This window comes from Diorhabda carinulata, chromosome 1, assembly GCF_026250575.1.
Source record: "Diorhabda carinulata isolate Delta chromosome 1, icDioCari1.1, whole genome shotgun sequence".
Classification (NCBI taxonomy): Eukaryota; Metazoa; Arthropoda; class Insecta; order Coleoptera; family Chrysomelidae; genus Diorhabda; species Diorhabda carinulata.
In genome coordinates, this window is record NC_079460.1 from 38,826,869 (window position 1) to 38,851,809 (window position 24,941).

The 24,941-nt window shown below is 31.6% G+C and overlaps 1 protein-coding gene across 7 annotated transcripts in view; it reads right to left on the minus strand.

The window, feature by feature from the left end:
• The window catches only part of LOC130898665 (mucin-5AC), a 282,905-nt gene that overhangs the window by 192,163 nt on the left and 65,801 nt on the right, over positions 1 to 24,941 (minus strand). For all 7 annotated transcript variants that reach the window (XM_057808129.1, XM_057808113.1, XM_057808139.1 and 4 more), the window contains one exon: positions 18,051 to 18,107. In XM_057808129.1, coding sequence (XP_057664112.1) covers positions 18,051 to 18,107 — 57 coding nt within the window. The remainder of the gene's footprint in view (positions 1 to 18,050; positions 18,108 to 24,941) is intronic.

Genomic DNA, 24,941 nt, shown 5'->3' on the forward strand with positions numbered 1-24,941 from the left:
AACGCCGATGGACGAATATGCATTGCGATATGAGATATAGTCAAGAGTAAAATATTTTTAGAAACTGCAACTTCATTAAGCGTAATGCGAAAGGCCCTGGAAAATTTCTGTAGAATACCTGCTACAAGTTAGATATACCTTTTTTTTTCAAAAGACCCTATCGCTCACATTTAATAACTTAGTTCAACTAGATATAATAGTCAGTTTAATAATATTTTCCTCAATCCAGATAATTTCAAATCACATCAAATAATTTATATTATATTAGCGAGAAACTTTCTATAATTTGTGTTTAACGACCGATTCCAAATATTTAACAATTTGTATTTGGTTATAAACTTTTTAATGATTTTTGTTTGATGTTAACAATACCATATATTCAAGTCATCATGCTTATAGTGGGTTGCTCGCGCATCTACCTAATCTTTTAGCGACTCCAGACCCATCTATGTGCGTAAACGCCAAGTATTTTTTGTTACTCGTTAGTGAGTTACAGCTGTTCAGGGTCAAATTTTCTTTAAGTGTTACATAAAAATAATTTGTTAATAATAGAAAAGGCCAGATGTAGCAATAAGATGGTTTTACCACAAAATGAACTTAAAAACATGGGCATTTTTAGTATGGAGAGGATATAACTGATTCTATAATTTTTTTATGGAAAAAATAGGTATAAATAGGTCAAAATACTTCCTGCTCCAATTTAGCTTCAACAAGCCTTTACCAATTAAAAACTCAAACGGGGTGAGTTTTTTATTTTTTTAAAGAGATGCCTATTTGTAATCCTAGCGGAAACAACTGTAACCCGTTGGTGAAAAATTGGGTGATCAAATTTTACCCCTACATTTAGTGTATTTACAGTGTACCTCGTAACCAGCTCATTGCCACATAATGGATGAATCGAATTTTCAACAAGATGGTATGATTGGCAAAGATCATTTGATTAAAAACTGAAACTAAAACATTGACTCTCTCTCCTCAGCATCAACTTCATAGGGTTTTAGTTAATATTAACACAATTCAAAACTCCAACTAAAAAGTCATTTTTTATTGGCGTACATACAATTTCCGTCTATATATACAATGAACGATAATTTTTATTTTGTGTTTAATTTATTGATTACTAAAAGTTTTCTAGTGGTAGTTGTATTGGAAAGTTCTGAAAATGTAGATTATTGAATAGATAAGCTACTCCTCACAAGCCAAACACAAAATCCTAACCAAATCTTCACCGATGTTTATCCATTAATTCATTCCATTATAACCAGATGTTCCTTTACTTTTCGTACACAAATCTTGTACGCTTGTAGAACGCTTTTGCTTTTCTGGATGATAAAGAAGCGATTGAAAACCAACAAACTTGATGAGTCAAATCCCTGAACTATTTGGTGTCTGAATTAATCCGCCCATTATTCACTATACAGAGTTGCACTGAAGTAAAATAATTACTGTTTAACTGGTTGATACGAATTTTTTTCTGCAACCTCTTAGCTGCAGTGTTTTTAAATTCAGAAATATGATGTATGTAGGATGTACAATTAGGGTGTCAGAATTTGCTCATATTTTCGGTAAATGCAAGATTGACGAAGATCTATAAATATTAAATCACAAATAAATGGATAATACTCAAATCCGTAGGTCACACAGATCACCACTATTAATACCGATTTCCACAATATTCTGGAGTAGGGTGGCAACAATCTGAGTGAGTTTAATGCAGCAAACACCCAGGCTGTTATTTTTATAAAGAAGGTTGACACTGCAGCTTAGGATTTAGTTCTGTCTTGACATAAAATATCACCAGCTTTGCAAATTCACCTGTTGGATGTTGAAATTGGGAGCAATATGTAGTGGCATAGTCACGTAGCCGAATCAGCTAAGACAGTTTCGTCCCAGATTCGTCCAAGTTTGGAGTATTCCTCGCATATTTGGAACTCTGGTCGCAAGAATTCCCTGAGGATGCTCGACTCAATACAGAAGAGAGCAATTCGATCCAGAGTTGACTAGAAACCTGGACAGCTTAGAGCATAGAAGAAAGGTCTCCGACTTGACTCGGGCAGACGTGGCTCATGAACACTGAATTCGCTTGCAGACGCCCAGAACGTCAATTTATCAGCAGTTCTTTCTTTGGAGAAGTGCAAGTGTGTAGAATCAACTACTAAGGCACGTCTTTATCGACTTTACTACAACCTACAGAAGTTCAAGACCAATAATAATAGTTCCCTCCACAGCAGCCACAACTCGAACTACTCGAGTGTAATGCGTTTTACATAAAAAAATGAAAAAATATGAGTAGAGGCGAGAAAAATAGGAATTAATGCAATACGAATACTTCAGATTGAGCTCAAAAGCTAACAAATATCAAGGAACCTCAAATAATATTTAGTAATGCATCTCAATGTTCTTGATTTCTTTAATTTCTTATTTCTTAGACCTTATTTAGTTCGCTATCATCTTTGAAAATGAGATATGGATCATAAAGTAGGAATAAATATGGTAAATATAATGAAAATAAGTGTTAACAATAATCCTCTGATAAGTTATGTTAATATGAGGAACCTCGATCTAGATTTGTCGTAGTTCACTTGGAGGCCTGGGGCCCATTGTGTTAGGTTAGCCTTTATTTTCTACCACTTGGAAACTTACTTAACTAACTAATGACTATCCTATTTTTTCCTTTTTATAGCTTATTTAACAGCATTTCCAACCCGGAATAAAATTTTTGCTTTTTTTACATTTGCAATTTTGTCGAGGCAATCTATTGTGTATTCCTCCAGCATTTGACGTCATTTCTCCGTCAAGGTGAGCCATCGGCAGAGCAGATTCTCAATGGTCTCTTCTTCCCTGTTAATCTATTTGCAAAAATTGTCCGTTGTCATTTCTCATTTCTGGAGTCTTGTGTCTATAATACAATGCTCACGGATCGCTTCCAATGATCTTCTGGATTGAGTTTTTTGTTAATTTCATTATACTTTTTGTATTCTTTTCATTGACCCTTGGCCAAATCACTCTGAATATTATACAATTATTTCTGTTTCACCATATATTCTTATGTTTGAACCTAATTTCTGTGTCAATAGCATCTTTTAACAATTTCATCGGTAGTAGCATTGTTACTCTCTCTTTGGCATTCTCTTCATCGTCCCAACTTCAGCCAGTCTAGTTGCATTGGAGTATCCTTTCAATTCAGGGTATCCAAGTAACCAACAGAGGATTACTCCGGTGTGACAAATCCAGGAGAGAGCTTCGTAGCACCTAATTATCACTTTTGATTTTGTTCTTTTATAATGATATTGTTTTTAAAGCTACCTGGCAGTCTGTGTAGATTATTGTATTTCTGTTTGATTCCCCACTTTCTCTTCTCAGTCTAGCAGCCTTTTAAACAGATAGTTATGAGTATAGCTGACCAAGTCAAATGATGTAACGATATAATTTCTATCTCATTGTGTAAGAATCAAACAAAGTTATACACCATAAAGCATACGACAAATTTTCTATATTTTATAATTTCTTTTTCTAGCTAATCCTTTTTTATTTATTTTATACATTATTTCAATATTCATAGAGCTGGTGATCCCAATGTTTATCTAAAAATACTTTGAAAATGAGTTTTTCCCTATATAGGAAGTCAATAATCCGAGCGGTATACTGTGGCGAAGTTTTAAATTGATACTTTGAATATAAACGTAGTTCAAAAAAACTTTTTAATACAGCCCGCTTCTACTTTCCCAGAGTGGTAGTGGAAATATTTCCTTTGTCATTACTTTATCGAAATGGTGTTTTTATGTAGGTTAGAGAGAATAGATTGAAAAGATTATTTTGAACACGTATCCATATGAAAAACTATGTATGTCAACGATATTCCAAATTATGTTGTAAGCTATTTATTCTATGATATTTCCATCAGAAATTACTCCAGCCTGGACAAATCAATGTTGTGAAATTTTAGGTTGTTATATTCTGTTTTTTAATCGTTCACAATAACTGATTTTTAAGTCAACCAAATTGTGACGAGTCACTGGTACCATCTGTGAGTTGTTATCAGTACTTTTCTAATTTTTGACTGACGAATTAACGCTCATAGTGTCAAAAAATTATTAGCGCATTATGACTTAATTTAATTTGAATGCATATATGGTTAAGTACCAGGTTATAAGCATTATGAAAACTAGATTTCTCACTTTAGGCTAAATTATCCAAACGGAATAACGTGATTATTATATTTTCTTCATTGAAAGCAGAGAAATGGATTCATATTGACTACTTCCTGAGGCGAATACATGTTATTAAATGCTTTTTATATCAACTACTCCCAATGATATCAGAATTTATTGTTGAGATGAAGTAATATAGAAATTTGCTGTAATTTTTCACGCACATTAAAGTTGAAATAAAAACTAACCATAAATCTACCTCCACATTATTTTTATTGTGGCTTCTCACCCTGCAACATTCAACTTTTAGGTGAACTGTGTTAAGTAATAACTAAACTTCTGTCTAGTTTGCAATTGAACTTTCGAATAAACGAACAAATAACATAATTTTCAATTTCCAAAATACAATATCAGCGATTTAATTAAAATATTTTTGTTCCAAACGATTCTGATAGCGGAGCAGTCAAAAAATTCTGGATAACTATTTCGACTTATTTACTTTTCATTGATTAAACATTCCTATTAATGGTCAGTCCCATTTACTGTCAGCCAACATAATTAACAACCAGAAAGTAATGAATCTCCTCGAAAACAAATAAACCAAGTGCAGTCAATACATTTTAAAGGATAGTTGTTTGTAACAATTTTTTATACTATAGCAGGGTACGCGTATTGTGCCCAACAAAGAGAATAACGGTAGTATGAGATTATTTCGTTGTATATAAAATATCCGAAGCCTCTGTGTATAATCTGTTGGATTATAGCAGTTTATTCGTACCTTTCACAAAAAACAGAACTAGGGAGATAACACCTATGTAGGTACATTCACATACAATGTTTTTACGGATACTCTGTAAAATGTCGAAAATGTTTCACATTTCACAGACACCTACGGCCTCTTATTTGATGTTTTGCATTGTTTCCAATACGTTGCTACATTTTCCTCTTAGTAATCCTGTTACCATAGAGATTTTCCTGTTTTTCAGTTATCACTACTCAAAAATGTCTGATTTTATTTGTTACTTATCATAAGAGAAATTAAATATTATTCTGACTTCATATTTCTAGTATCTGATTTAATATTGTTTCGGTAACAAACAATGATTTACTGCAAATGAGATTAAAATAAAAAGATAATTAAAAAAAACCATTGTTAAAGTAACTTTATTTGTATTCTGTATAATGATCGTTATTGTCGATTGTCGATATTTATTTTTCATTAAATAAAATAACATCACTTATCATTGGAATCTATTTTTTCAGCCGTCTCTGATATTTAACACAAATAATGAAATTTACATTCAAAGTCTCGTTACTTTTTGAAAATGTATTTATTTTTTCTGCATTTTTAGTTTGACTCGTTCGGTTTTGTTGATGGTCATCACTGTTAATTAACGAACCATTGTTACTGCGTTTATTCAAATAAATTTTTCTAATAGAAGTGCTGCGAAGCGGGATTCTATATATATACAATTTCGCGTTTGGTAGATATAATTGAATTTTTTATGGTACTCTGCAATAGCAAACTACCGAAAAAAATAGAATCAATGGAAAAATGTGATTTCTCTTAATACTAGTGCGTTGTTAATACTTGAACAGAATGTGATATATTGTGATTTAATTGCTAATAAAAAAATGAACAAAAAGAGAAGTTATATTTTATTTGAATAATTAATGGTTCAACCTATTTCTCGCATTTCTACTAATTCTGAAGATACTGAATTTTCCGTCATCTTAGCAAATATATTCAGCCTCCTTCAACATTTTTTCTGTTTCCAGAAGTGGAAATACCAACGACATAATTTTGCAAATATTTCAGAGATATAGACCGATGGCTGGCTGAGATACAACAGAATTATATAGGTACTGAGTTTGAGTTGTAATACGAATGGGATGTATGTGAATCCGATACTTCAAATAACATTCCTTTGTATTAGATGGCGGTCGAATGGAAGATGTTGACTTTTTGACACTTTCACTACAGTGACTATAATGTTAGTTTCCACCATGTTTCTGATCTCAGCTGTCAAAATTCACATTCAGAAATTTGGCAGATGGTTTGGCTTTTATGTTCATTAAAAAAACCACTTTCGTTTTTAGTTGAATATGAATATGGAATAAGAATTTTGCGGGTTAATTGTCATCTTTTTTTGCTTGTAAAATCCATTAAAAACCGAGGAAAAGTTACGTAAATATTTTTACGTGAAATGAATATGTGGATACATTATTTGGTAGATATAAAGAAGCTACTGCCGCGATAACTGATTAAAAGCTCACTCGTAATAAAAATCCAAACGAATGTAGAATAGATGTATATTGGGTACATCATTAAAACCTAGAAACAAAAATACAGTCGAAAGATTGAAATGAATTTGATAATTGATTGAAATAATTAAATGTGATGACCTATCCAAATAGGCATAAAAAGGATTCCTAATGAATTTAATTACTAGTCTCTCTCCTTGTCCAATTTGCTCTCAATTTTACTGTTTCTAAGAGATAGTCTTGTTGATATTTTTTTTTTCCTTCGATTATATTTTTTAAAAGAAAATTTATGAAAAGAGCTATAATATAATATGAAAACAAGACGGTTGAAACTGCTGTTAAACCTGTTGACGCAAAATTTATTATCTATAAAATTATTAGGTAGATTTAATCACATTTTTATAATGAATCCCTTAAAGCTGCCGTTCGTGAAGCTGCTAAAAATTTAGTGATTAGTTGTAAGTGAAAAATCTTACTAGTTACCCATCCAACCTCGCAGAAGACACAGCTGTCATATTTCCCATCACTTAATGCAGTACACCAAAAGCTGCTTAAAACCCATATTAACCATCTTCATGTATTATTCCATCCCACTTAAATGTGTAGACGGCCTCCATCCTTCCTTAAGAGCAGTTTGTGATTATAGCCGATGTAAGAATCTTAATTGCAGATATATTTAGAAGTTTTGGCTGAAAGCGCATTTATCAAATATTCAACGAGACTAATTAAAGTTGGTGGGTACGAGAACGTGAAAGAAGAAGGTTAGAGTAAGGATTCGGCTTTCCGGTTGACGAAATTATAGGGTTATACGTGCGACGGAGGATTTAATACTAGACAAAATGATGATTAGAGATCGTAGCAAAAGGGTGGTCGTGAATTTCGTTAGTTTCCTTCATCAAGATTTATATAAAAACGAAATACACACTATTCGCGTATGCGATGAAGTATCAAAAAGTCACGATCATTAGACAATTGTTCGAGGTAATCAATAAATGGTATATATCCAATTAAAAGAAGATTTGATGTTGTAAAACATGCATATTTACATACAGAGGATTTAGAGCAAAAAGCAATCTATTCAATGGATTTATTTGACATTTTAAACAATGTTTTTCAATGGAAATGACTGTATTATGGTTAAAATTGGGTTGAAGTTGCAATAATACATCAACTATCTCTGGTATATATACATATATATTCAAAAAACAAAAACTGTATTAAAAGAAAATAATTATGCGGAAAAATGATAAACAACACATTGAAAAAAAGGATAGACAGATACTATAATCAATTGAAAAACAAAACAGAAACGAAACATCAGAACATAAAACATTTCTCCTTACCATATATATAAGGACTTTTCCAACAACTATCGAATTATTTCAATAAATGTGATATTAGTATAAGTCATAAAGGACATAATACATTATCCAAATATTTCACTAAACTAAAATGTAAAACACCAAAAAGCAAAAGGATTAATATTATATATCAAGTACTAATTGTGACGCTGTTTACATAGGGCTGACATCTCAGTAATTAGAAAGTGGACTAAAAGTTTATTAATACTATAACGAACCACAAAATGTAAAAAATTCTTGGAACGGAATCTAATACACGAAAAATAGAGAAAAATGAGAATTTTTGGTAAATTCTAATACAACTACAAATAATTTAATTCGTGACTTCTACGTATTTGAGATGTAAAAACTAAGGAAAAATTAATTTTTCTTATTAAAACAAATTTCTATTTTTATTTTATTCTTATTTTGATATTTATGATGTGGGTGATCTATTGATTAATATAAATAAGCAAATTATCAGAATCAATACCATATTTTCATTTGTATTAAAGGAACTAATTTTGAATCAGAACAGACCTAAAATCAACAACATTTGGAATAAACATATCAAGAAATTACAATTTCTGGACTTTTAAATTGGTATTACTACAAACTATTATTATAAAAAAAATGTCTGAATAAATAGTAAATGACATCAAAAGTTTGATCTCTGATGTCATAGTTTCAAAATGAAATCCATATTCAATAAAATTTATCAAGTATTGGAGCACATAATATAACATTCTTACAACACAATTTTTACTTTTATATATATGTATTATATAAATGTATATAATATACATTTATATAATAAATTATCATAGAAAGATTTTTATTTATTAATGTCTTTTTACATAATATATATTAAAATGCTATGTCCCATCCTTATAATAATCACTTTGTATTATGGCAATCGGCCTATTACCTTTTTCTTCAAATATTGTTCATGTTTCGTCAGGGTCGGATTAAGCTAGGGGCTTGGGGGGGCTATAGCCCCGGGCCCTAGGTCCAAGAGGGCCCCATCATTTGGAAATCATTTTGTATTTTTTGATGTGTTGACACCACAAATCTAACGTATTGATATTATTTTGTGAATTTTTCCGGGTTTCCGAATTCCTTAAGGGAGCCCCGTCATTATTTTAGCCTCGGCAATTATAAATCTTAATCTGGCCCTGTGTTTCGTTGTTTGCTCATTGTGGCTAAGTAGAAGCTTCTCACGTTCAAGTTTCCAAAGAAATTCATTTGCAGTCGTTCTCACACTCAATTAAAAAATTTCAATGTAATCTTAGTGTCGATTCTAAAATGTCCTCTTCTACAACGTCTACCGAACGTTAAATTCAAAATTAGTTTAGTACTCGTAATCTTGTGGTGACACTATTCCTGCTGGTAAAATTTTTTAATATCTTTCCAACTTTGCTTTGTATATGTAACGCTCTCTTGTCGCTTATTCCCGTGAAAATCATTTTGAACAAATTTTGTGTACTTAATTTCAGGTAATTTCGTATTTTTTATTTATTTGGGGAACTGAACGAATATTTGTGTCTGGTTATATTTAAACATATAAGCTTAGTTTTGGTATATGTATGAGCATAAACTCCTTTTCATCCATATCTGACCTATCGACTTCTTTCCTCTTAAGTGATTTCCAGCTATATTTCCTTTTTTTTTTTCGTTATTTTATTTATTTACCGCAGTTCTCCAGCTGCCAGGTTGAATTGGAATCCAGTTGAGGGTTGTAACATTCCCAGCTTTTCGTATATATGTCCCAATATTTATCTCTAATATAACTAAGTCTGAGTTGTTTACAATTTATAACTGCTTTGTATTCTTGGTTAGACAGTTAATACGACTTTAATTACTTTTTAAATAACTTCATTATTTGCTGAAACTCTTTTTATTGTTTACAGCAATTAATATTAATTTGTAGAGTGGAGTTCAGGGATAGTTTTATTTAGTTTCTATTAATTCAATTAATAAGGTATTTCCAAGTTTTCTACTAATTTATGAAAACCAATATTTACACTCATACTCCTTTTTTCGAACATCCACACAATCCTTTCCATACAACCCAATTTATAAACAGTTATTTTCCAAATCAATAAATTTTATTTGTATCATCGGCATAACAATTAGAGCATAAATGGAAACGTTGGACTTCTCTAAATAATCACAATACATATCAGGATCCCAGAAAAGACAAATAAGGATTCATTGGATGACTTTGGAAAATCTAAAACTAACTCCAGAAGTAGCTACGCCATTTGCTGATTTTCAACGTGATGTTTCATATTTGTATTTTTTTTTTTGCAAAATATGATCGAAATGCAGCATTCATACCGGTTAAAAGCAACTGGATGCTTATTCAGGTCATTAAACAAATTCTTTGCAAAAAGGCCATCAATTGGAATGCTGAAATACATATTATAAAAGCTTTATAAAATTGATTTGTGAATCAGTGGTGTTCTATAGCGTCTCGAACGGAAAAGTCATACATTTGTATGCCCAAGCGGAATATTGTGCCGTGTCGTGACTTTTGAAATGTTTCCGGTATTAAATAAAAGAGACCACGTTTTGATTTATAATTCAAGTTCTCGTTTTAATGGGTTAAAAAATATACCGCTAACGAATAAACTGATGCTGTAAGAAACTTTGGAGACCATATTTTATACGCAGTATACAGTTCATTGCCCAAATTTGGTGAATGTCACTGAAGTTGAAATCGATTTTTAAATTTATTGCAAAGATAAATAATGATGAGAGTTTATATCGCTGTATAAATATGTGCTATATATATATATATATATATTCAATAAAAAGGTTTGTTTTTATGTAAAAACTAAAAAAAGAATACTAAGGTAAAGATTTTACTTTTGGAAATCTTTTTTTAAAAAAACTTTATTGTAACAAAAATTACAATTTACAATTTTACCAACGAATGATCTTAATAAATTTAACGATTGAATTAACAAGATTCATTGAATGAACTAGATTCATTATTTTGATGTTCACAAATTGCAGACAGTTGTTGACGTAATTTGCTCTTTATGCGTTTTACTTTTTAGAATGTTCTGGATTTTTCTTCACATAACATAGGATGTTGTTTCCAAACAACCAAAAATGACAGTTATCACACTATAACTAGTTATTCCAGTCTACGGTTATGACACACCAACATCATTTTAAAACGATTGTGATAAAATTTTTGCATTTTATCAATAATTGTTGACCTCTCTATGATTCGATATAGTTTGAGAAAATCCGAGCAACCATAAAAAATATATTGTCACGCAAAGTCTTTTTTTGATCACTGTATTTGAAAATAAGTTACAAATACTATAAATTTGAATATACTTGTGAAAGATGTTTATCACAAAATATAAAAAAAATGTAAAATTGGACGAAGTATTTGTAAGCAGATTAAACAAAGATAAAATGAACATCCGATTCAAGTAAATGTCAGTCTGAGCAGCATATATTTTGACTTTGAACTTTTCAGATGATATGCCTCTATAAAATGGCCCAACTACGAAGTGGTACAAAAAATATAAATATAAATATTTATGTTAAGATTACAACTGAAGTAATATTGGACAATGGTATCAGGGACCGAAATTTCTAGGGAAAAAGCATTCTATGGGTCAGCTACATCCAAAAACAATAAGCACTGAATATACAATTAAAAATTATAAACAGCTAAGTATGGTAGCTAGAAAAACTACAATAAATCATACAATGGCGGATGATATAATTACAAAGCAACAAATGGAGCATGTCCAACGAATGATGAACGAGAGACACATTCTTCATTGGAATCCACCGAGAAGATGTCGTTTTAGGTAGAGTTTGAAAACGTAAAATGGTGAAAACAAATACCTGGTTAATTCTAATTATAATAATCGCATATTTGCTGCAGTCTTCCTCCCTAATTTTGCAGACCTTGGAAACAGTAATTAATCTAGGATTCAGTATTCCTTTATATTTTATATAACCTATTTTTTATAACCTATTAATAAGTCTGGAGATAAATTCATGACTTACTGTTACATAATGTATTCTGATCTAAATAACGATGCACAAATCACCATCACAAAAGAATAATTCTTTTCCAAAACTGGATAAAGTATTTTACACACAAATATTGAAAGATATTTCTAAAAAGTTGCCTCATTGTTTATTTGACCTTTTCCAGTCTACAAATACAGAAAAAAATCTCAAATATCATTGATCTTGGTAAGTATGAATAAATCGAATTTGAAAATGAAGTGTATTGTGGTGGCTTTATAGTATGACATACTTAAATTCAAATATCTAGTTATAGTTATACCAGCTATTCGAAAAAGTTTTTGAGCAAAGATAAAAAGGGGAAATTCATGAAAAACAAAACGTTCAAAGTAACATTTTATATGAAACTGCATCTAGTTGAAAAGTTGAATAACGTTTTGCGTAATTGAATATATAACTCATGCTATTGAAGCATTTTATAGCTTAGCAAAAAATTTATTTCGAAAAATTGTTCTAAACTAACTATTTATGATTTGATGATGAACATAAAATTTGGGTTGTTAGTAGTAAGAACGACACAAATGGAATCAGAAAGGTAATATTTGGAGAATGTATATTTTGAATGTCAATTGAATAAACTTTCCACGGAATTCATTGATAACAGAAAAATAATAGGGAAAATGGAGGAATTTGTAGCTTGATGTCACATGCATTTGAATCCTGAACATGTTCCGTGATTAAATAATAACCCCAACAGATAATTTGATTATAAACTTTAAAGTTCATATCATCTAGAAAGATGTACAAAATATACAGACCACAAAAATTATCGCATCACTGGTATTTTAGAATATTTTTAATACTTAATTTTAGTTTTTTGGGACAATCTGTATATGTATCAACTTAATAGATATTTCTGGTTTCTTATCATGGGCAAAAAAATATCACAATTTCTTACAAATTTTTTTGGAAGCAAAAATGCTCGAGTAAATCATTTCTGTCTTGGACAATGCAAGATTGAGATCGAGAACTTTCTAAGCAAATTGTGTTATTGTATAATGAAAATTATGATTAAATTTATTTTGTTAATAATGGATGTGCCTCAGCGTTTAACAAGACATGTGACGAATGTAGAAGCCGCTAGAATTATCGCGCTCATACAAGATGGCCGCAGTCAAAGATACGTCGCCGGGGTAATTGGAGTTCAACAAAGCACCATATCCAGCGTTGTTATTCACTACCAAGAAACAGGGCAGCTAACCGGAAGACCTGGACAAGGCCTCGGAAGGGTAACTTCGGTAGTAGATGATCGTTATTTGAGGTTAACGGCGTTAAGAATTAGGCATATGAGCCAGAGTGCCAGCTAGAGGTCCACGTCTTACCAGAGAACATCGAGCAGCAAGATTGGAATTTGCTCGAGAGCACGCAAATTGGAATATTCATATTTTATTCACGGATGAATCAATAGGCGTGTACCAGTATATAGGTGACGTGGTGAACATGGTGATCAGGTTAATTTTTGTCAAACCGAAAGCTTTGGTGGTGGCTTTATCATGGTTTGGGGAGGAATTTCTTTCGAAGGTCGCACGGAATTAGTACCAGTGAATGATGGAAGACTAAATGCTGAAAGGTACATAACCAATATCCTAGAACCCCATGTAGTGCCCTATATGCCTCATATCGGTGACAACTCTGTGCTAATGCACGATAATGCTCATCCACACGCTGCTAGAGTGGTTCGGCAGTACTTAGAAGAGGTCGAGATACCCACCCTGAATTGGCCTGCACGTAGCCCGGACCTTAACCCAATAGAGCATGTCTGGGACCATCTAGAATGGCAAATTCAGCAACTATCCGGCACTAATGAGAACACTAGAAGATCTTCAAAATGTTCTTTTTAACTTTTGGGAAAACATGCCATAAGGATACTTCCAGAACCTGTTTAGAAACCTTCCAAGTACCGTTCATTTTTTGTATAGATGTTTTGTACAATTTTTTTGATATTTTCTATGTTTTGGTAAATCAAACTTTTTGTCCTTCTGTCGATTAAACTGATATAAAATAAATGTTTCAAAAGGCGTATCTATTGGTGTATTAATTCCTAATAATAATAATAAAAAACAGGCAACACATTTAAAATATTTAAAAAATAATGAGTGATGCGATAATTTTTGTGAGATGTATATATGCATTTTGTTGACTGATGATTCTATATTTAAATCTTATGACTTATACGTTAGTCATACTGATTTTTCAGTTAAGTGAAATGGGACTCACATGTTACGCTTCTGAAACTTACACATGTTTCGTTTGGTGTTATGATGTGTTTGGTGTGCGAATATTTCACAGATTTAATGGGCGAATCTATTTTCAGTCAGTTTTAAGTTAGAAATTGTGTCGGTTGCATTATTAAAATCCTCTTTCATAAATAAGTTAGGACCGCCTATGGATTCTATTGAAATATGAAACATATGAATAGAATCTACTCATAATCAATGTCAGTTTGAGGACTTATAACTACGAAAAATGAGACAATTTTAAAGTAAACGCAAAGATAAAAAAGTATACCTATTAGAATAGATTATATCAATTGCAATGAATAGACTCCTACTACTACTAGGATGGTCAAGTTCGAGATTAAAATAATCAAATGGGTCAGACAAATAATGAAATTTTGTATAATCATCAAATAAGGATATCGGGAGCGGTATACCTCATGAAGATGTGGAAAATGTAGGTAGCAAAACATATTTGCAAAATGTAATTGATTGTGACATCTGACATTCAATCACATTATTCATTAAGAATAAATTGTAAAGCTGGGGAAAATACATCATTAGAGTACAATATGAACAAGCGTTCTTGTTCTCTGTTGTAGTGTTACGGTTTGCATTTACCTGGTCGCTCTAGAAAATGATGAATGGGAAGCAGATATAGTGTGATTCATACTGAGCTGATTCTTTTATATATAACGTGGAAAAGGAAGGAAGTGTTTTTAGAGTCAGAATAATATCTTATAGGCCTAGTTGCTGTCACTTGAAAACAAATATGGCTGATGCACGACACACACACACACACACACATTTTACTTCTGTTTAACATACCCATCTCATTTGAATTCTAAAGTTTTTTACGATGCCATTTTGCACGGTGATAAAGTAGTAGAAAAGAGTAGATTAAATAGAAGAGAAAACGAAATATACAAGTGTACGCTCAAAGTACATTATTTCTTGTACGTGCATATTATCAGTAAACTGTTGAGTGCTTTACAGCAGTCTAGGAAAAATATTTTCCTAAGCTATGTTAGCTAGATACAGCAATGAAGCTTCTGCTTCTTTCATTTTTGGGGAACCGGCACTTCTGGAGGATAAATTAAGCTGTAAATATTATAATTTCTTTTAAAAATGAATCTTAGGCAATGCAAGGCAACAGAACGCACGATGACGTAATAGTTCTGGATTGCCCTATTTAATTTATAACCTAGCTTTTGTCATATCCTACAGTCATTTAAAAACACCTGAATAAACAGTTGAAAGTTGTTATAATTATATCCTAGATACCGTAACAAAAAAATAGATTTTGGATAAAGTTGAAAATATTTGTACTATATTGATGATATGATGCATAGGTAGTGTCGTGCACCGTGATTTTTTACGACTTTCTATTTCAGTTAATAGTAATAGTATGATATTTAGAAAAAGAATGTTTATCTTAAATTCTCCCGTTGAACTATTTTTTTACATCTATATAAAAATGTTGCCATCAATCGTTTACGTCTCAAACACGCAATTAGTGGGTATAAATTACTACGCAATGATTACTTGGCTATTTGCCACGTGTTTGCTAAAAATTATATATTTACAACACGAAAAAAAAATATTTCTGAGAATTGAATCATTATAGAAGTTACACAAGCATAAAGATTATGTTTTGGGGGGTCTAAGGTTTCAAACTCAATTTAAATACATACGGTCCTGAGCTGCCATACCTAAAATTATTCCTTCTCGAGATGTACCATCATATAGAGAAGAGAAGATTGTAATACATAAAAAGGAACCAAAAAATAACTGGGGTTAACGTAATCTCCAATTACCTCATTCAGAAAACATAAAATATTTTTATTTAAGCAATATTTCTTATATAAACAATCAATTAAAATAAAAATGGAGAAAATCTTATTTAATTTAAATCTCTATACTCGATGAAGGAGTGAATTAAGTTTTCATAGTGTATTGTAATTAATCATGTATTTGAATTTGAGCTGTAAACTGTAATAAAGTTTGAGATTGAAATTTTCTTGAGAAAATCCTAAAAATGCAGAATGAGTAACAGGAAATTCTGTGAGTAAATTCATACCTACCGATTTAAATAATCACATCAAGGTTACACGAGCCAAAGAAATGAAAAAAAAATGGTGTCGGAAAGTCAACAACTCTTGCATATGTTTCTAATATGATGATTCAAAAACTGTCTGATATCAGCAAACAATGTAGAAATAAATTCATTTTTCAACGGCTGTAATAGTAATGTCACACTCTTAACTAAAAGCAAATGTATAACTTCTTATATCAAATTAACCAACTCTGCTTGAAAATACTTATTACTAAAGTATAACCAACTTCTCACAAGTAATAAAATAGTGTTGTATATGTCTGATAGCATCAAAATAAGGGACATCCCGATATTTTAATCTCATTTCAATTTATCTCGAAAAAAACACAAAACCTGGCTTTCAGAAAAGAGCTTATCTTGAATGTTTTGGTATTCATTTGGAATGCAACAATAAACGATTTGGCAAAAAGGCAACGCTTTGAATATGGTATGCCAATGAATTGAAGAGAAGTGGAATCATTATGGCGACTACTATTTTGTTAATCGTTATTATCAAAGGTGTTATTGGTTCAAAACTCCAAAAATCATATCGAACAACCACCGTATTCCCTTTGTATATTACAGGTTTTCCTTGAATTCACGAGTATTAAGTTCGAATGGGTTTGAGAATATTTTGATTGATGATTCGTTGGCATATGTGTATTATTTCGGAAGGGGCCTGTTTGGAAGGCGATACCATTTATTTGGATGATTAATACACATTTTTCGTTTCATTCACCGATTCCTGGTAATTTATAACATATATCTCTTATTTTTTCGCTTATAATCCATATTATATAATATGGCATACTAATATTCGCACCTATGTAAAGAGGGCTTGTATTTTACGAAATAGAAAATTTTTAATTGTATCAATTTGTACAGTTTGTTGATATACTCCATGAAGAAATTAGTTGTTTTCGTAATAATCATTTATCCATAATAAAGTCGTTACCTTTTGGGCCAACAGAAACTGTTTTCGATAAAGGACTATGAGAAAATTCAATATCCTGTGCCATCTTGCGATAAGTAATTCAAAGTAAACCATTTTCCTTCCATAATTGCCTTTTCCAGTTTCAGTTTGGGGTATACAGGAAACGAAATTGCGACAGAAACAATTTTAAAGTTTTCTACACTTTAGTATGGTTAATTTCTGATATTTTACGACTATATAAAATTTCAACGTCCCTATTTACGTTGTTATGTATGAAAATATCCAATAACTGGAGGGGCCGCTTTTTCTGATTTTGTGATATTTTGGCCGATATGGTTTCATTATCTACATAGTAATCAAAGACGAAAGAATAGGTATATACTTTATACTATAGATACTATAACTACCTAAAAGTAAAAACCAAAAGATACCAGGCAATTCCTAGACCCATCGTTTTGTATAATATTCAGCACTATTCAAGAAATAGAGATATATATGACCTGATCTCTCAGAACAAGTTTTTTTCGTTTATTTAAAAACCTCACAAACATCATTTTACCGCAGAGTGAAAGGTGTCACTCGAAAACAGCGACAGCTTAAATGATTTGATACCTTTATAGAATGGAGAACAATAGACCGGCAAAAAGGATTTGGCATGCTATAAAAATGGAAAAGATAAAAAGAGAAATCGTGGAAAAATACTATTGTCGAAAAAACGGGGATAATCTAACCTAATCATTCTAACGAATATATACAGATTCTGTTCATCATCATAAGGAGTAGAAGGCTGAACAAAGTTCCATATCAAAACCATGTTGAACATTTCCTCACCATAAAATCAAGCCTTTTTTGTTTTGTTTCAATATGAAGGAGTTAAAGATTTGTAGTATAATGTTTTCAAAAACTGAGTAGAAATCATTCTAATTCTCACACCCAGTAGTGTCTCAATTTGTTACGGATACTCATCATTCTGATATTACTTACCGCATTGACAGCTGTCATGTCCTTTGAAGCGGGCTCTGAATCAGCTACGCTATCATTCTGAAACAAAATAATAACCTAAGAAGCTGGAACAAAATATCAATTTCAATTCAATGAAAAATTGTCAAAAGTAATTGAATTAAGGTTATTTTTATGATTAATTTGACTGTAGGTGGAGGTGTAGGTTCCTAGGCTTCAGCTTTGGTAGAGATCCAATAACTTGTCTTCCAGTTAAGATAGTTCATAAATTTCTACAGTTTGAGCATTCACACGAATATTCAACTGATTGTCAGACAGAATCATCACTGATTGCTTCTTTATTGTCATCCATTTTTGAGGTGGAAGGATGAAAATGATATGAAATGATTTTTCGATTATCTTGAAAACGCAAATTTGGTGTTTTCACATTTTAATGGCACTTTCACACTGAAACACTTCATCCACAATGAATGCTTTGAGAATCCATTTTATTTTTGAGCTATGACTTTCAAAATATAGAACTAATATACAAATAAAAGTATTTTTAATTATTGAACATTCCAGTTTTCCTGGAACACAACACGCATTCGCTTTTCGATCTACAAAATTGAAGAATCACTTATTTTCTGAAAATAAGAAAACGAGACGTCAAAAGAAATGACGTTGGAAATATATGTAGATTATTATAAATTTTCTTTGATGAGGATTCCAAGCAAAAAGAGTAGACAAGATGTCTACCTTCCGTACCAAGAACGGAAAATCTACCTCTGTAATTTCTGAGAGTATTGATCTCTGACTGGAAATTTGGTCGGTAAAGTGTCTTGTTATTCAAGCTATTGCCACTGTTCTTTAGTTTAGATGCCACTTAAAAGGGGCAGTTAAAGTAGAATTTGAATTTGCTGTTCCTGAAACAACACTAATATAATGACCAAGATATGCATATCAGCATAACAAATATAACTATTTCTAGTGTTTTTGAACCACGTGGTTTGTTCTATTCTATATTACAAGGACAATATAGATGGACACATTTGAATTTATATTTTTATTTCAAATAGTGTCGCTTATTTTATTATAAATTATAATCGTAATTGTCTCTTTTATGCTGTTCATAATTGTAGAAATATTGGCCCAGTGCGAGATATCTATGACAAGCATCTGATCCCTTTAGAACAAAAATCAGAAATTCAAATGAACATTGACAAATATCGGGGTGGATTGTTTTCTGTGTTTCATTCAGTATAATTAACAATAAACCACATAAGTGTAAATGCATGTTTGAATGAAATTGGAAAGATTTAGACCGAAATGGAGAATAATATTTCGCTGTCGTGACTGCAGCCAATTTGGAATAACATGAAAAAGCCACATTAAAATTGGTATTAGTATGGGAATTACACATTAATTCCAATGACTATAAATGACTATAATACTTAACAGCTGCAAGTGGTTGGAACTTTTGCAGTAATTTATATTTAATAGTTTTGAACTTATTCAGTTGCTGTTGGCTTTAAATGGAAATCATTTGGTACACACATACACACACATACACACATATAAAATCAGTTACTTCTAAACTCTCTGGAATCTTTAAACAGCACAATATTGAAATAGCATACATTCAAATACTTGATATTCAATCAATTTTTACTAAAGTAAAAGATAACCTAACCTAACCTAACCAATCAATAAATTGCCCAAAAATGATCAATGAAATCTGATTTAAATAACCTTAGTGTAATTTATGCATATCTTTTAGATTTTGAAAAAACAAATTCTATAAAAATTCAACGCCATTAACAACAACTAACCGAATCTATGAATTTCAACTTCACTTATAACGACCTAACCTATAAAATTTATTGTCATTTATATTCTAGCCAATGAATATTCAACTACATTCATAACTACCTAACCCATTGAAATTTAATGGTTATCCATAAATTTACCAATCGATATTAAACATCAATCACTAAAACTTATCCTTATCTACCCTATGAAAATTCAACGTCATTCATAACCTTACCAATTAAAAATTATGAAAATTTTTATAAGCATTAATAATATCAAAAATCATCGTAAATCTTAATTAATTATTGTAAGTAAAATTTTATTATTGTTATACATATATATATATATATAAATATATTAAAGTTAGCCCACTTTGGTGTTTCCTTGCCACGTTCCCAATAAGAAACCTCTCTTGGAGGAAAGTAGACAAGGGTATGACAAGTATAAAATAGGAAAAAGGGGTGTAATTGAGGTAATTGAGGGAACGAGTCAGAATGATACCGAAAAACATATAAAAAAAGGTTTCCTTAAGAATGAGGAGAAGATTTATCGGTTCCTTAATGATCGTTTAAGTCATTCAGATTGGATAGGAACTACTTGAATTGCCGGTGAAAGGTGTTTTGAAGATCTATTTATCTGGATTAAAAATATTTTGAATAATAATGGAGCCATTTTCGATCATACTTACTCAAACACCGTTTCATGAACATAAAGATAATATTATCTCAGTTTTGAATCCGTGCTAACGTTTTTAATGAGGGTTTCTTTGGTGAAGTATAAGGGTATATCTAGATAAAGCTCTTTATTTCTCTACAAAAGGGTGTAGTGATGAATTTATCTTGGAAAAACTCGCGAGATCTTCAATGTCGTAAAATGTGGTGGAATCGTCAAACTACACAAATATTTTATCCGTCAAGGAAACGTAATTATCTTAAAACCCGGTTTCACAAGATAGCACCAAAAGAATAGAAAACTAATTAATTTCAGATTGAAAACCGTAAAGCCCTTACTATCGCCCCGTCAGCATTAAATCAAATCTTTCAGTTCTTGGGGTTTTCACCTACATCTCCTCGATAGCGTCGGCTTCCAGAAAATAAATCGACCTTGCCGAAACTACCAGGGCTGGTCGTATAACTTTTATTGCCCTGCTTTTATGCGCCTGCATTATTTATTTTTGTTTGTTTACAATTCTGAAAAGGTAGTTGAACTTTGTTCGACATATCATGTTGATGACTTCCATACTGAAGGCAAGTTATTTATATATTACAGTAAAAATTCAAGAAGAGTATCTTTGGTTGTAGTTTGTCTCTCGGGTCATTATAGCAACTTATGTTTCCTATCAGACATCGGACAAAGAATGTAATAAACATTTCTAAAAATATTATATATGTGGCTATAGAGACAGAGATCTCAAATTGGAAACGAAACGAATCACAGAAGTGCTTCATAACCTAAATTTGTCCTTAATGTAAGAATAATTGAGTTACTACTTCTAATAAGCATTTCATTCTTATTTAAATATCATCCCTTGCATTATATTATGAATTTGTGCTTGATGGTTACAACCGAGACCAGACCTGTTTCTACAGAGAAAATAAATCGACCTTCCTTAAACTGGAAGGGTTCGATGGGATGCCAGACTTGAATGCCAAATATTGTTTTGGGGAACAATGACGCTAGAAAAAAGGAAAGAATATTCGTTTTTCTAATGGTGTGTGTTCAATATTGTGCGGGCGAAACAGCCTAACGTTATAATAGAAAAATCGTTTTTTCAGGGCAGATGAAAACTTCGAGGTGAATCAAGGATTCTATAATCGAATTTGGCGCTGGCATTCGCTAAGAACGAATTGTTTTACTTGTAAATTTTCGAAGGATATTCTTTATTTGTTTTTTCTTTCAGAATACGTTGTCATTTCTCATTTTGGTTTTCGTTTAATAAAAATATTTCTGTAGGACGGTTAATACATTTATAAAGCTGTTATACAGAACAAAACGAGATGTCTAAAATTTATATAAGACTTTTTTTTCTAAATATAATCTAATAATTCAATATTGAGAAATGCAAATTGTGAATCGTAGAATAATAACGATTGAAATTATGATTATAATAATCGAAGAAGTCTGAAACCATTGGAAACAAATTATATATGACCAAGGTCTCAATCACCTCATGAGACGATTTAAAATCAGAGGAAAAATTAGCACCGTCTATTTTGACATTCATAATGAATCGCAATTGCAGAGATAAAGGCGTAACCCGCTCACCCTCTCACTTAGAGTCTTTAATCTGACTGCCGATTCGAGCCATTAGAAATTTCGATATCGACAAAAGGTCAAGAGACGTCACGTTCTTTGGAGGAGATGTAATTTAATAATCGTCAATGGTTTCAAAAATGAGCTGGTAGGCTGATTATCTATACAAAATAAGGTACTGATCTACATAACAATCTTGAGGGGATCAGCAGCCAATACTGAAATCTAGCTAAGAAGCGCAGCGTAACTTTAAACGGACATGATCCGTGCGTTATAATTAATAGTTTTAATAGGTTTTAACGAGCGTTAGTGTATTTACATTAGACAAAAATTAGATATAAATCATAGGCGTAGGAGAGAGTAATCATTGGATTTCACTCGCGGCATTAGTCAGGAAAGTAGATGTATCATTCTGCGAGGAAAGGCAAGGCTATATTTTGGATATATTAGACGCACCTTATATATATCAACGAAATTTTATATTTTTGTTTGGTTTAGAGTAGGATATAAGGCGGATATGGGCCGTTAAGCACATAGACATTCTGAAAGGCACATTGTGCCCCACTGGAAATTACCAAAGGGGGATGTGTTTTGAAAAGCCAATCAGGCACTTGGGCTTTTGTTATCACTAGACAAACTGTGAGACTTGCTTAAGTATTTGAGCAGCGCCCGAGTGAGTGCTGGGCACTTAAAGTACACGCGATTTTCAAATTCTTCTTCCTCTTTACTCCAACGTCACTCCGAGTAGCCCGTGATGCCTACAGAGGAAATAGAGTCTTAGATGACCGTGTCCGATTAAAAGTCCAGTGACTATTCGAATTTCGCGCCTATTTAAACGGAACAGTTGTTCGGTAAGAGAAGCAAAAGGCTTATCTATGTGTATCTTAGCTTGTCTCATGCCAGTGTCCCTATCCATCTCCGCAGAATAAGAATAGATTCTGAGCCTATTGGTTGATTTGCCGATTCTGATCTGGCGAGCGAGGCTGCTTTGAGGTTACCCTTGTAGTACCGGGTACCCAAACAAGCTGGATATGGCAGTCATCACTCACCAGTTCATGTAGTACTTTCTTACATTCCAGCTCAAGCCTAGAGCATGCTTTATTTGAAGGTATCAAAATATCTGAGAATTGATTATGACTTTAGTTTAGAATGCAAACACAACTTTGTTTATATAACATGACAAATATCAAATTCAATTTCATTTGAGTAGCATAGTATCGGAGTTAGTGTCAATCCTCAGCATTATTTTTGAAATTGAGAAGTGCTCCTAATTCAGCCTGTTATTTCGAGGTATAAATGTAACAAGAAATTCCTTCTGTACGAAAAGTTTACATGACTCACATGTATATATTTTCCATAAAATATGGACGCATTCGAAATAATAATCATTGTTTGGTATCAGCAATAATCGTATTGGAGAGAATAAATCAAATACTGAACTTATATATAGCAATATAGTAATCAATTGTTTCAAATATTTGCGCAAATATAATCAACGGAAGCAAAGTCAACTGGAAATCGAGACACCGAAGAAATACAATTAATTTCTGTTTAGGAAGTCGAAAGGAGACTGCTTCCAAAGCTAAGTCAGCAATTAAGTGATAAACCTAGTGTAGTTTTTCTTTTGTGTGATGATAAACAAAAACAGGAAACTCACACATTAAATTTGGAAATATATATTTAGATTGTGAAATATTATATAAAAACACATAACTTTAATAAACGGGATATTTTAAAAAGTAATGGTGTGAGACAAAGAAGATGTATCAGCATAATTTTCGTAATTTAGTTGAAATTTATCAGAAATATGAGGTTTATTGGACCACATGAAAACTGGAGGAACGTAAAGTCAATCTAAATACGTAAAATTAACAAAATCTGATATAATTCAAAATATTCCGTAGTCGATTTAGCCGTTTTTTTTTATTTTAAATATATATATTTATTAAAAAAAGGAGAATATTTCGGAATGTGATATATCAATCTTGATAAAAATTGCAGAATTAACAAAAATTGATAAACCTTTCAACATTAAAGTAGTTGTTATGTGTCGTACAAAAAAAGTATAAGGAAAAATTTTGTACTCAAGAGTGTATACATGATACAGTTTATAATTCATATAATATAATGTAGATGCGATATTAGGAGTTGGGTTACAAAAATTAGCATATTATCCTTATACTCATGCCAATGTGAAGTCATTGCGTCAACTCCTATTTGGTTTTAGTTTTAAACACGTTAGAAGCCCGTTTGACAAGGATAAAAAACAGACGTTTTCATAGACCTATTATTTTTATTGTGATGAAACAGCCCTGTAGTTATAATGTATCGAATTAGAGATGACTGCATTTTATACGAAAATTGGTTTGTAACCACGTTCCACCTGATATTTTACCACAATTAGTACCAGTATTAGTATCACTCGCGACAACTCCATAAGGTATAATCTCGGGGGGTACAAAAATATCTCTGTTTATGTCTGTTATCCTGTTAAAATAGAAGACTGTAGATAGGTTATTTGTCCTTATTTTCTTATTCAATATTTATTTATTTGTATTTGTATCAAGTTATATAATGATGAGAATTTAAGAAGATGTTATTGAAAAAACAGCGCGGAGCTTGGTACTAAATATTCAATTAAAAAAAAAGGCATAACATACTACTCGCATTGTTGGTTTAAGCTCTTCAAATTTTTATAGTATTTCGTTGAAAATTCTACGGAAAACACAAAATGGGGGTTATTTTGCTCTTAGTGAAGATGGATAATATGAGAGAAATAAGGTGTCAGGTTTAAAAGGTAATAGACATACAAATTAGGAGACTGAGAAGAGTTTTCAGTGCTAAGGAAAAATATAGTGATGCGGATTAAAG